Below are 14,016 nucleotides of genomic sequence, written 5' to 3' on the forward strand. Positions count from 1 at the left end.
AAGAGTTGATATTTGTATTTCCTTTCATAAGGTAATAAATCTTTCATAGTTGTGTGCTTGGTTTGATTAATTGAAGTGTATGAGATAGCCTAGATGCTTAAAATTGTGTCTTCTGTTCCACAGAGAAACAGGAATTCAGAGAACTGGCCTGACCATTGTGATATAGTCATTATAAACTCATAAAACCATCTGGTTTTAGTGAGGAATTATATTCACCAAGATGCCTATATCCACTATTGGTACACACAAGGCAGTGTATAACAAAACACCTTATGTACAGAAGCTGTAATTTCACACAGCTGAAAGTATGACATCAAAATGTCAGCCTAATTATCTTTCAATCTCCAAAACATTTGCAAACTCCAAAATATTTTCCAGCTGAAGCATCTCTCTACCAAGGAGTGAATTCCAACTTACTTGAAATATTCTTCTTTTTTATATTAGGTTTTTCTAATCACAAAGGTTTGGCAGACCACAGATCAAAAGCTGTCCCAAACATCTTAGTTATCCACATACTTGTGACCGTTTTAAAGAAATGTTATAAAATGTCTAGCAATAAATCAATATTGTTCAGAATAATTTTTCAGATATGTTGGTAACACAGTAGAGCACTAGTTCAGAGCTGCTGACGTGGATTACTGTCTACTGGGGAACCAGACAATGGCCATTTACCTTTTTTTTCTAGGTCTCATTTATTTTCATGTCCCACATATGGAATTTTAAAGTTCATTCGTTTGCATGAGCCATAAAGTTAGAAACACTGCCCACTTGGAAAAAGTGCTACAGATTTTCAAGAAAATTCCTCTCATTATATTGAGGGGAAATACAATCTGAAAACTATAACTATATAGCTTAAATTGGTTTAAATATGTTAAGTGGATCATTGTGCTTTTCAGGAACTGTCAGTTCTTATTAAGCTGAGTAGTTGTATTCAGTTATGTGCTGGAGAGTAATCAATTCCAAATTGTGTGTGTGATCATGATATCCCTCATGGAATTTGTTCATTCACACTGTTTCCTGGGTTTTGTGCTACGTTCAATAGTTCTGCTCTAACGAGGAGAACACTGTGAGGCTGAATGTTCTTCCATATGGTTGGGCTTACAATGTCTTCCTCTTAAAGGAGCTATTTCTCTCCTCTGGAAGCAGTGGCTTCTTGGTAGAGACAGAAATATGTTGTGTTTTGCAGGTACTGCTTAAAAATGCAGCAACACGTTGGTTAATCTCTTCAAATCTGTCAAATTCATTGAGATTTTGAGAGACAGATAAAATACGTGATTGTAAGTCACCTTATATGTAAGCAAAAATCAAAAATCCAGGTTTAGACACTCAAGAAGTCATTGGACGCCTCAGAGATGACAGAATCACAGGATATCCTGAGTTGGAAGGGACCCACAAGGATCATCAAAGTCCAGCTCCTGACCCTGCACAGGACAGCCCCAAAAACCACACCCTGTGCCTGAGAGCGTTGTCCAAACGCTTCTTGAGCTCTGCCAGGCTTGGTGCTGTGACCACTGCCCTGGGGAGCCTGTTCCAGTGTCCAACCACCCTCACTGGAACATGTGGGGAAGCAGATTTGTCATCTTCTCCCTTGCCATGCCACTTCTCTGTCCCGCTATGGGAATATTAAGCAAGAACCATTTTAAATCTAAGAAAGAACACTAAGCACAAAAGGGCACGTAAAACTACTCTCTCCAGTGATTAGGTGCCTGAATGCCAACTACACTGAAGTGTTTTTACCTGCTTATGATCCAGTGCACCTCATTTGCCCATTTATTTTTAAAATGGCAAACACCACTAAGAAGGTGTTTGTCCCATGGCAGGAACTTGGGATGTTTTCCCTGGTAGGTACATATTAACCACGAGGTTGTGCAGTTCTGTTCCATCTTCTCTGCTTCTCTAGGTCCAATATCTGTTCCTCCTTTTTTTGCACTTTGTCCTCACTTGACTGAGGGCCTTGCTTAGCAAGGCAGGTACCTTGGTGGTCAGGGCATTCCTGCTGAAAGGTGTCCTTTGAGTTCCTGCATACTGGAAAAATTAAATTTTATTCAGATTTCCATTTTTTTTTTTTGAGATCAAGCAGGAAGGGAGTAAAGAGTTGAAGCTTAAGTAGTCACTGAGGAGTGGTTTGGACCAGTTTTCAATGCTGACATGTGTAGAGTACATGAACTATTACTTTGAGAATAGCCCTGTTGCTTCTGAGGCAAGTTGAGTGCTATTATCTAATTCCTGCCATGTAAGGGGGAGAGACTGTTGTTATAATTAAACTTGAGGCTATTTATTTGTTACTTTCTTACAGGAAACAGATTCAACCTCTTCTAGGACAGTTTAGCCAGTCAGAGGCTTTGTTACTCTCATCTGGGGTTGAGCCAGGGACTCTGGATGGAGTTCTCCTGGACGCCGGCTGTTCTTCTATGCAATTTGATACACCCGAAAGAGGTTTTTCCCTGCAGAAGGATGGACCTTTGGACATGAGGATGGATAGTGACAGGTACCTCATAATACAATATTTCTTCTTGAAACTCAAAAACTGTCTGCTCAGCAACCCTTGTGCATTTCATTTCCCTTTAAACTGAAGAGTTCCCATCACCAAAACACGTCTAATTTTGCACGACTATACTTTTTTCTTTTGCCAAAAAAGCTTTTTTCCGTCTCAGTGCTCAGCCCTGGTTATCATCTTTGCCTCCTTTGAAATAAGAGGAAAGTTCCCGTGATGAGTAATTAAACCAGTAACGTTTTTGTTACCTGTACCATTGTATTTTAACATTTTTGGAGTGTATGGTGTACAGTCACAGGGACATCTCCCTTTCAGAGGCCTGTTATTTCCACAGTTTCTCGGCCTGTGCTTGATCTTCAAGCTCACAACTTCTTACTGCAGTCCCTTTCCTTTTCTGCCACTCTTACTGTTTGTGGAAACTTCACTTGAGCAGTCTCAGTTGCTTCCTCAGGAAAGGGGCAACGTCCTTCTTTTGTGCAATGACCATCTGACCCAGTTGCTTCTCTCTAAAAGGAATATAATGTAAAATAAATAAATAAACCCCTATCTATTATATCTGCCATTTTAAATCAAATTGCTACATTGCTTTTAACATGCCAGTATAATGTTGTTTTCCATGCCCATAGGTTTGTTGTAAGCTTCCCTTAGCAAAGTCATAACCTTCCTTTCACACTGTGTGGGAGGCACATCAGGTTTACTTAACTGTCAAATTAACAATTACTGAATAAACCACCTGGGTTTAAATTATTTGGATTGGTGTTTAGCACTTTCAAGAGCATGAAAATCAGTGGTGAAATGATAATTTCTACTTATGCAGTGGTTATCATCTTCAAACAACCTGATGTATTTCTGAAACATTTTGCTTTTTACATGAGCAACCAAAAATCTCTCTTGTATAGATGCTGGCTGTTATTGCATGATGCAATACTGGGAGAATGACTGGGAGGTGTTTTTTTTGCTGTTTTGATGGACCTGGAGTCTTAAGAAATGCCATTTGCTTTTTTTCATTGCTCACAGAGAGCCAATGGGAAGCCCCAATTTCTAAGGAATTGCCTTACCACGTTAATGTTATGTCTTAAATGCAGCAAATTTCATGATACTTGCTTTTTCTGGTTTTGTGCAAAATGCTCCCGTGATCCTCCCGGGATTCGGTCCTCAGATTTCAAGAATCTGAACTCCAGGCTTAAATATAAGCCTGATGCATCATGAGAAAACATACATTGAACAAGAGCATAAGAACAAAGGGTACCTGAGGCATAACAAAAGCCTTCCACTGTGGTCGTTGCTATGATACTATTTGCCTCTAAGTTTTGTTATCTTTTGTAAGATACTGCAGGGGAGTAAAAAATGCCTGAAAATTTTTCTGCTAAATCATGTCTTTTTAGAAGAGAATTTATTAAGTGGTTTGTGTGTTTCTTCTGATTAGTAAACCCCTAGATGATGTTCATAAAATACCTTGGAACTATTTCAATAGCAAAGTTAAGAGATTTCGATATATAGATGTGAGGATTATACTGTTTAAATTGCAATAATTCCTGTAATTTCTATAGGTCATTTCTATTATATCAGAACAGTATGTGGATATAAATTCTTATGCCTTTTAGTGAAAAGTAAGATTTAATTATTTTCATTAGCAATTGTTTTCATAGCAGGAGATGTGAAAGAAAAGGTCCTTGAAATCTGTTCTAACTAGAAAACAACGTACGATGCGAGGTGACTAAAATGAACCCTTAAGAGGCCAGTTTATATTCTAAAGCTGGCTCAAGAAAAAGGTCACACAGCATTTCCATCTTAGCACGATACTGAAATATTCTTGTCACCTTATTAAGCAGAGTTTATGATAATACTCAGAAGTTAAAACCGTTCTAATTGAAGCGAAAGAACAAACTCCGTTTAGAGCGGCGAGAAAAAAAGGCTTTAAAAGGTGCGAGCTGTTTTCCCGGGGTCGCCACCTCCCATTCGAAAACCTCAAAGGCACTTGTGTGCCGGGTGTGTGTTTGACTTTATGTCCCAACGCTCTGAAGCCTCACCTCTTGTCGATGAAGGCTGACGTCAGCGGGCTAATTGGCTGCTCTCGTGCGTAGGTACCCTGACATGCCCACGGCCGCCGATGTTGTGAACGCCTTGGATCAACAGGCGCTTGTGTCCATCCTCCGCGCCTACGGGGAGGAGAGGCACGCCAAGAAAATCGCCTCAGCCATCGTTCAGGCACGCAGCATCTACCCCATCACCAGAACCCAGCAGCTTGCAAGCATTGTTGCAGGTACCCTCATTAATTCTTCGCGGCGGCCGAGGAGAGAGGGGAAAAAAAAAGAAATATTAATCCCCCGAGTCCCAGAGGGATCTATTTGTACTTGAAATCGTGCAGGATCTAATCCTGCCTATTCTGCTCTGATGTCAGCTCTCTTTTTCTTTTTTTTTTTTTTAATTTTTTTTTTTTTTAGCTCCCATTTTTTGTATTGTGGTTTGACAATTAGTTTAATAATAGATTTTACATGAAGTGATTTATCATTTTGCCAACGAAGTTGAACCACAGAATGACAGGAGCCTAGGGTATTCTTTATCCTGGGCTGTTGACAAACCTTCGAATATCAGATATGTCATACCTCACTTAGCTTTAAATTTCTGCATTTTAATATTTTGAGGGGAGGTACCAAGGCAGTTTCCAATTATGGGTGAAGTCAAGTGATTCCTGTCTTTTTAAAGGATCAGAATCACAAAGCAAAGCAATACGTGGCTTGCTTCACCTTGTGCATGTCAACTAAATCAGCCTGAAGCGACTGTTGAAACACTCCATCTTACTTGCTCCTCACTGTAAACAACTTGAACAAAATTCAGTTAGGCAGGAACAGTGCTTACATCAAGAACCTTCACGTTTGTGTTCTCAAGTGAAAATTTTCAAGGGAAACTGTAAGACACAAATCCTGTTCATTAACACTCCAATGCGTAATGTCAGGATGTTTGTTTCTTTTTAACCAATTAATGAAAATCACTGGATCTCATCACAAATAAGTCTAAACTGCTGACTTTGAATGTAGACCTTTAAAATGATAATCCAGATTTAACATTTGCTTAAGAACAGTGTAAAATATTTTATGAGTATCCTGAAGAGTCCTAAAAAATTTATTGTATTTTTTAAAATTAGTGTTACTTAAACTGGAAGTTTAAGGCACTTTCTTTTAATGACCAACAAATTAAAAGGTTTGGATTTGTAGAAGTCAGGACACTTTAACAAAATGTCCAGTCAACTGAGTCCCAAAGTTTAGCTGATATGATAAAAGGACCTGAAGACACTGCTTGCTGTTGGAAGCCCCTGCTGTAAATACAGTAAATATGAGGAGCAAACAATTTTAAAAAAATCAAAGAGATAAAGCACTATGAGTCTTTTATAAAACTTACATTTTTAACATCATCATTGTCAACCTCACAAAATAATAATTTCAGGCTTTATCTTGTGTATCTTACACTTTTTGAAAAACTGTTGATTAGGACAGCATACAACTATTGAGATTGAAGCAACCACATTGCTGTGTTAAAGATGTCATGTGTTATAGGTTGTAAACAAGCAACTCAGTAACTTCTGAAACCAGTGTATAAAAGACAGTGATTAAAGATCCCTTCATGTTTAATGTGCTGCATGTGAGTCATCACTTAATGGTCACTTTCTGTGACAATGAGAAGGACTTTTTTGTTCTCATTTTAAATTCTCTGCTGTATTTGAAGAGCTTCCTGATCCATTAGTCATGTATGCATCAGGTAGGGTACATGCCAGAAACAGTGAATCCAGCACACATCTACCAAGACAATAAATATATATATTTTGTCTGCTTTTTTTGGAGTATGCAAATCATTATAGTAATGTTAGGGTTGTTACACTGATCCCTGTTTGCATAGAACTTCTTCCAAATTTAGTTTGATTCATCCAGTAAAGGAGAACAATGGTGATTGTATCTGGTTTTGAACTGATTATACCTTAACAAAATTTTTGGTAACTGTAATGTATTTTGATTAATTTCATCTATCAACCATATATATTCTTATGTGAAATTATTGACATCAGCAAGAGCTAAAGTGCCAGAGACCACAGCTACAGGAACCTCTCAGTGCCACAGCCCAAAAAAACCCTGACTAATTCAGGACTTAACCAGAATAAAATTTATGACCTATTAGCTAAATGTCATGTCCTTTAAAAAATAAGATATTAATTAGAATAATAAAATCTTGCATTTTAGATTTTGCAGATTCTATACAAGCCTGATTGTCTTCCAGAACAGGGTCATTATTTTTGCCTATATAGGAATTGGAAACCAAGCAAAAAATCTATCCAATGAAGCTGGCTATTTATGTCTTTTTCTCTGCTGGTGTCAGAATCTGAGATTCATGTATTGTGCATATTTCTTTCACATGTTATTAATTACTGTGGCTTCAGATTTTCTAGAGCTCCCCAGTTTTGTCTTAAGGTCCAGCTGATAACCAGAATCACAGTGAATCTAGATTTGGACTAACCTGGAATTGGGAAATTTAATTTCTTTTTATAGAATGCTAGACTTCTGCTCTTTCCTACCACCCCCCAAAATGTTAGAACATGTGTTGCTGTTGCTAATTGATTGGGAGACAAAAGTGGAGGATGTAGTTAAAAAAATCCACAAAACAGCCATACAAACCAGCTGCACAACACTCACAGAGCAATCAGATATTTCTGAAGTTTGTATTAGCAAGAGTTTTACTTGTAAGGTATAGCTGTGAAAAATATATAAATAGATTTGTGTGTCAAGATTGACTACTACAATTTGGGGCTAACTCAGGTATCTAAGTGATTTCTTGCTCTCCTTTGTTCCAATTCAAGAAAGTAATTATTTCTGTATCTTGACATAGCACCTGAAAATTCTCTCTCTATCTACATCCTGCATAAGGACCTGAAAAAAAAATTAAAATTTTGTTTGTTTTTTTATTTTATTTTATTTTTCCAAATGTTCTCCAGAAGGCTTCTGATCCATTTAAATAAGATCTCTGCGAGCTGTGGAGTCTGCAGTTTGCGTGTGAGAGGGGAGGAGTTTTCTCTTCACTCATGTGAACAGCATCTCTCCTGCAGCACAGCGGAGCTCCGCTGGCTGTTTATAATTTCCACAAAGCTCTCTGCAATGCTGAACGCTCTGGAAATACTAAAGAGCAGTAGTTCTCCACTGAAGGGCAGCGAATCGATGTGTGGAAGTTGATTATGAAGGGCTTGCTGAGGTCTTTTGCTGTGCCTCATTGAGTTATTTGAAAACAATATGTTTAACTCCGTGCGCAGAAAAACTTTAAAAATAGTAAAATTTTTCGAAAGTAATTTTGATATGATTTTCCTGTACAACTGATGATCTATTTTGATTTCTTTTCAGTGAGCAATCTACCTTGTTATCTATTAATTTTTGTCCAAAATTTAATTTTTCTGAGCATTATCTAGATACCTAGTCTATTAACAGATCATTTTGAGATCATGTCATCATTTGGCCTTAGCTTGAGAGGAATTCATGGTGAGACACTAATGAAATTTATAAAGTTTAAAAAGAACTTCAACGTTTAAAGTCAGTCTCACTCAGACTGGTTCACATTTATAGACTTTAATTATCAGTTTGGAATTTGTAATATTGCCTGCCTTTCAGATGGGTGAGAATTAACACTGTACTGAGGGAGCCCAGACAAAAGGACATAAGTTGCGTCACAGAAACTTATTAAATGCAATGCTAATTCAACAGACCAATTCCTGCAAACAGGTGCACGGTCTGAATTAATTTTTAAACTCTCCCACTCTCATACACTCTGGGGACTTTAATAGTTCATATTGACAGGCACAGCACGTTGCTGATTTCATTCACAAGCTTTTAAAATTTCAATACGTTTCAATACATGTGAATCTGTTAGATTTTTAAAAGTGTAAGTATCGTCAGGGCATCCTAAAACTAAAAATGATAATTTCTCTCACTGGGATTTCAAGCCAGTCGTCTAGCCAGGAGCGTGGTGTTTTTATGAATGAAATTCATTTTACAAGCTTCCCATACAGATTTTTTTTTTTAGTGTTTTTGTACATTGTACAGCCAGTTACCAGGAAGGATTTTCTTTTAGTGTCTTGGTAATTGGAGAGGGCTAGGTGAGAGATATTATGCCTTAGCAGAAAGCATAAATAGGTTTTTATTTGACTATACCAGAGGAGTAAGAGTGATAGGAAAATTTTTCACCCATGGATCATAGATCAAAATCTACTACATTTACTAAAAAATGAAGGCCAGAGTGACAGGAATAACTACCACAGATTACATTTATTAGTTAATCCCAGTCTCTGACCCCAGACCAGTAAGTCTTTGAACTTGTAAATAGTTTGATTTCATTTTTAGTTTGGAGGATTTTCGTTGCATAAAGCTGCAAAGTGACTGCATTTCTTTACCAATTTCCTGAATATTAGTATTCTGTACTGTTAAATATGACCTGCAGTGCTCTTTGTGCATGTCCAACTGAGGCATGTAAGGTTGTATGATACTTACTGAATATATCTGGGTTTTAATTTTTTTTTTTTTTCAGTTTGTGATAAATTAACTCACAGTAATAAATTAATGTCGCAGTTAATTGTCATAGAATATTATTGCAGGAAGACAGTGCACTCAACAGCCATGGCAGGATAAGTGGAAGAACTTCCCAAAGACCTGTTAGTGTCCTAGTCGTGCTGGTAGCCTCTGTATTGTTGTTCTTTTATTTATCTATTCAATGTTTCTATTGCAAAATAGTGGTGTTTGTGATCAGTCTGATGGAAATCTGCCCAGATATCAGAATGCTGTGTCCATTTACATTTTTACAAAACCCTTTGAAGTAGATCATAGAATCATAGAATGCTTTGGGTTGGAAGGGACCCTAAAGGTCATCAAGTTTCAGCCCCATGCAGTGTGCAGGGACACCTTTCACTACATCAGCTTGCTTAAAGCCCCGTCCAGCCTGGCCTTAACATTTCCAGGAGCGGGGCATCCACAGCTTTTCTGGGCAACCTGTTCCAGTGCTTCACCATCCTCTCAGTGAAGAATTTCTTCTTGATATCTAATCTAAACCTCTTTCAATTTGAAACCATTCCCCCTTGTCCTGTCACTGCATGCCCTTGTAAAAAGTCCCTCTCCAGCTCTCATGTAACCCCCTTTAGGTACTGGAAAGCTGCTGGAAGGTCACCCTGGAGCCTTCTCTTCTCCAGGCTGAACAACCCCAACTCTTTCAATCTGTCTTCTTAGGATGCTCATCCCTCTGAGCATCTTCATGGCCTCCTCTGGACGTGCCCCAGCAGGCCTGTGTCCCCAGAGCTGGATGCAGTGCTCCAGGTGGGATCTCACCAGAGCAGAGCAGAGGGGCAGAATTCCCTCCCTCCACCTGCTGCCCACGGTGCTTTGGGTGCAGCCCAGGGCACATTTGACTTTTTGGGCTGTGAGTGCCCATGGCTGGGTCATGTCAAGCTTCTCATCCACCAACATGCCCAAGTCTTTCTTCTCAGGGCTGCTCTCAATCCATTCACCGCCCAGCCTTCGTTTGTGCTTGGGTTGGCTCCAACCCAAGGGCAGGGCCTTGCTCTTGGCCTTGTTGAACTTCAGGAGGCTCTCATGGGCCCATCTCAAGCTTGTGAAGGTCCATCCAGGTGTCATTCCTTCACTCCAGCACGTCAACCCCTGCACACAGCTCGGTGGTGTCGTCAGACTTGCTGAGGCTACACTCAATCCCACTGTCCCTGTGACCACCACAGATGTTAAACAGTGCCAGTCCCTGCACTGGCCCCCTGAGGGGGATGCCTCTTGTCACCAGTCTCCTCTTGGATACGGAGACATTGCCTGCAACTCTTCTCAGTGCGACCATCCAGCCAATTTCTTGTGCACCAAGTGGTCTGTCTGTCAAATCCACGTCTCTCCAGTTCAGAGACAAGGATGTCGTAGATCTTCGTATCATTCTTGTTTTTTTCAGATGAGTTAAAGATGCTTTGCTGACATAGGAGGTAAAACTCTCAGTATTTTACTAAATTTCCTGAGAGATTGGCTGTGGAGATTTAAACAGAGGATCTCATTCCAGGTTTCTGTTTTTATGGTTAGGTCCCAATCAAGAAGCACTGTCAGTTTTGTACTGAAATTACATGCTGTACTCTTGTGGGTTAGCTCCATTTTTATCTGTGATACTTTTGGAAGCTAAAGTACTCTTAGAATATCAGAAATGGATCATCCCCAGAAAACCAGCAGTATTTTTAGAAAATACTTAGACTGCTAAAATATGGTGGTTAAAAATTCTGGATCTGCTTTGAGAGGTGAACACCAGCTCTGGGTAGTAAGAGTCCAAAATTGAATGTACAAAACCGATGCTCTTCGAGTCACAGCTGTAAATTGTTGGGGAAGGGGCAGGATCAACACAGGTAGAATCAAAAAACACACCTTGTTTTCTAACCCACTAGCTTGGTAGTAGCCAATGTTTTGTAAAGGTAACAGTGCTTTTTCGTTGCAGTTAAAACTGCTTTTTGTAGACTGAACATGGCAGGAATGGTCTTTTAAACCTTGTTGTTTCATTTAATAGTTGTTCAGGACTTCTGAGCGTGCTACTGGTGTTTGTAGCTGTTATTTGACCCTTTAAAGAAAGTTGTGTTTATTTTGCTTAGCACAGCATTCCTTTATGTTATGCATTAAGAAACAGTTTTCATCACACACAACTGGCAGTCAACAGACGTTTTAAGGGTTCCATTTTCAAAGAATCTATTTGTAGGTTTGTAAAGAAATATGAAAACAGATACTGTGCATGTTCGTGCAAGCTTGGTGTCAGTTCGTTTCTTGGGACACCTTAACTTCCTGTGATTTTGAGTCCTCTTTTGTTTTTAGCTCTCTTGTCAAAATGGACTTTGTGACTCCTACAAGAAGAGTATGTGTATTCATTTTTATGATTTATAGTAAATATAGAAGGTTATGTTCTCAAAGACAGACATTATATTGACTAGCTAGTGCAACTTTTCCAGAGTTTGTAAATGATGGAGAAGCCTATCTCCCACAGGTAACATCTATTTACTCTGTTTTGTGAAACAGTTTAAAGCCACAAATTCCCATGCAGTAGTTTGTTGGGAGAAGTTGATCCTGTTGCCACTTTCTGTCTCAGAGGATTCAGACTATAAGAATAGGAAGCAGCCACAGCTACAATGGATCTCTTCAGTGAATTTAGGAGCTGTTAGTGTTGAAGTCAGAGGGGGTTGGGAATGTAGTTGGGAAAATCAAGTATGCAGAAACACATCCTAGATACATTGCCTACATGATAACAACTGTGCTAATGATTGAACTTTTAAATCCCATTATTATCCTGTCCCTTTGCTGAACACTAAGATCACTTGTGTGTTTGTGATACCAGACACTTATGCTTTCTGACATCAGTAAAACCTTGCCTTTAAAACTCTCAAGTATTCCACTAATAAATTATTTTGTGCCAACATATTGGATTATGATATCGCTATTAATTTTTTTCAATCACCTGTGTAAATGTGAATTTAGACAGCTACTTGCAGAGGTACAATGCTCCCTTCTTTTTCTCCACCATGTAGAATATCAATTACTTGATTATGAGCTGCATTTACTTGCTTTGCTATGTCAGCTTAGCACTGACATGAAATTTAATACATATATACCAGCTGTATTGCCTTGTCTTTAATGGGCCCTCTTGTTTGGAAAAATAATTCTTTCAGTTATGTACCAGCATTTTTCATTCAATTTATCTTTACCAGACTCCTGTGCTCACTTACATAATAGATTATAAATTTACTCAGCTTTTGCAGATCTTGTAAAATTCTTGCGCTTTAGTCCCTCTGATCCATCAAATCAGGTTTCTCTAGCTTTTTGTTCTGTACTCATGTAATGAAAGTTCAAGCCTAAAATATATTAAATATTGATATATTAAGGTTTCTATCAAAATTTCAGTCTCTACAGAGACTTGTTTAACTCATAAGAATTTTGGGGAAAGGAAGACGGAGTTTTGTGCATCTAATAAAAAAATATTTAATCTGGTGATTTTTCATCTGACAAATCCATACCTTGACATGTTCTGCATGTGAAAATGCAACAGTATCAGCAACATTTGCTAAAGTTCTCAAGGTATTTTTTGTGAACATTTGAAGAAACACAGGAGTAGTGGTCAACAATTATTATTCCCAAGCAAGGATACCTCTTTTAAGCTTTAAGTAATTCATTGAATGAATTGTCTTCAATTTATCTCTGCCTGTGAAGAAATGCATGCTTATCTAGAAGGCAACAGTTAAAATTGTGTCCATTGTATATTAATTTTTTTCCTTAAAAGTATAACACAACCACAAATACTGAACTGACATTGATTACACTGAGCTGTAAGGTGAGACTTATCTAGCCCGTCTTCTTTTTTTCCTTGTTTTGGTTTCAGCCATCATTTTGTATTTTAAAGTTGTGATGCATTTGGAGAAGCAATTTCTATAAAAGATTCTAAGGAAAAAAACCCCAACACTCAACCATAAGGCAGCATGTTTTAATAGGGTTCACATTCTGAGATGTGAATTCTAAGTAGAAAACAATAATGCATATTACAAACAAGGGAGCTCGCTACTCAGAGTTCTAAGTATGCTTTTCTTTAAAGTCATCATGCATGAGTGAACTAATATCAAGTGCATGGATGTCAAGATGTAGAAATAATAAGACACTAACATCTACCTGTTGAAATCTGTGCCAGGTGCTTTTCCAGCCTCAGCACTGTACGCACGGAAGGATTTGCTTCAGAGACCTGTGCACGTCGCTACCAAAACTTTCCAAGGCCTGCGGATATTTGTCAATGATGAGCTCCACGAGCTCTTCATAGGACTGAAGACAGCTGAGAAGTTTCTAAAACCTGGAGGTCGCCTCGTAGCCCTCTCCTTTCATTCGCTGGAAGATCGTATCATCAAACGTTTTCTTCATGGGATAGACATGACAGAAAAGTACAATCTTAGCTCAAGGCAGAAGATAAGACAGGCTCTGAAAAATCCCTCCCAAAAAGAAGACACACAAGAATCTCCCCATGGAAAATCCAACTCCAAGTGGATTTTTATACAGAAGAAAGTTCTCACACCCCAGGCCAAGGATATTCAAACAAACCCGAGAGGAAGGTCGGCCAAGCTAAGAGCTGCTATTAAAGTCTAAAACAAAATATGTGATTAGATAATTGTGTAATTTCCTTTAATTTTTTTTTCTAGAAGGCTAACTGGACAGGTAACATCAAACTGAAAAAATAAAATGAAGGCTGTTAGAAAACCTTTCTTTCTTACCTTTGTGTTCTTTTTAATTAGAATGTAGTATAGAGCATCAAAATGCAAAATAAATGGGTATCGGTGTGTGTCACTAATATTAAAAAAATTAACATCTTTTTTTAAAAGAGCATCAAATGTAAAGTTGGTAAAAATTGCAGGTTTGATGTATTTGTATTATTCCCTTTAGATTACATTGAAAACCCTGACATTAACTGTCTAAATTCAGTAGCTAATTGAGACAGACACA

The 14,016-nt window shown here is 38.3% G+C and overlaps 1 protein-coding gene across 3 annotated transcripts in view; it reads left to right on the top strand.

Moving 5' to 3' along the window:
* The window catches only part of METTL15 (methyltransferase like 15), a 90,938-nt gene extending 77,164 nt beyond the window's left edge, over positions 1 to 13,774 (top strand). For all 3 annotated transcript variants that reach the window (XM_027705300.1, XM_027705299.1, XM_027705298.1), the window contains exons 4-6: positions 2,297 to 2,488; positions 4,579 to 4,757; positions 13,217 to 13,774. In XM_027705300.1, coding sequence (XP_027561101.1) covers positions 2,297 to 2,488; positions 4,579 to 4,757; positions 13,217 to 13,662 — 817 coding nt within the window. In that variant the 3' untranslated portion in view covers positions 13,663 to 13,774. The remainder of the gene's footprint in view (positions 1 to 2,296; positions 2,489 to 4,578; positions 4,758 to 13,216) is intronic.
* The last annotated feature ends 242 nt before the right edge of the window (positions 13,775 to 14,016 follow it).

The sequence above is a fragment of the Neopelma chrysocephalum genome, unplaced genomic scaffold, assembly GCF_003984885.1.
Source record: "Neopelma chrysocephalum unplaced genomic scaffold, ASM398488v2 Primary Assembly neopelma1_323, whole genome shotgun sequence".
Taxonomy (NCBI): domain Eukaryota; kingdom Metazoa; phylum Chordata; class Aves; order Passeriformes; family Pipridae; genus Neopelma; species Neopelma chrysocephalum.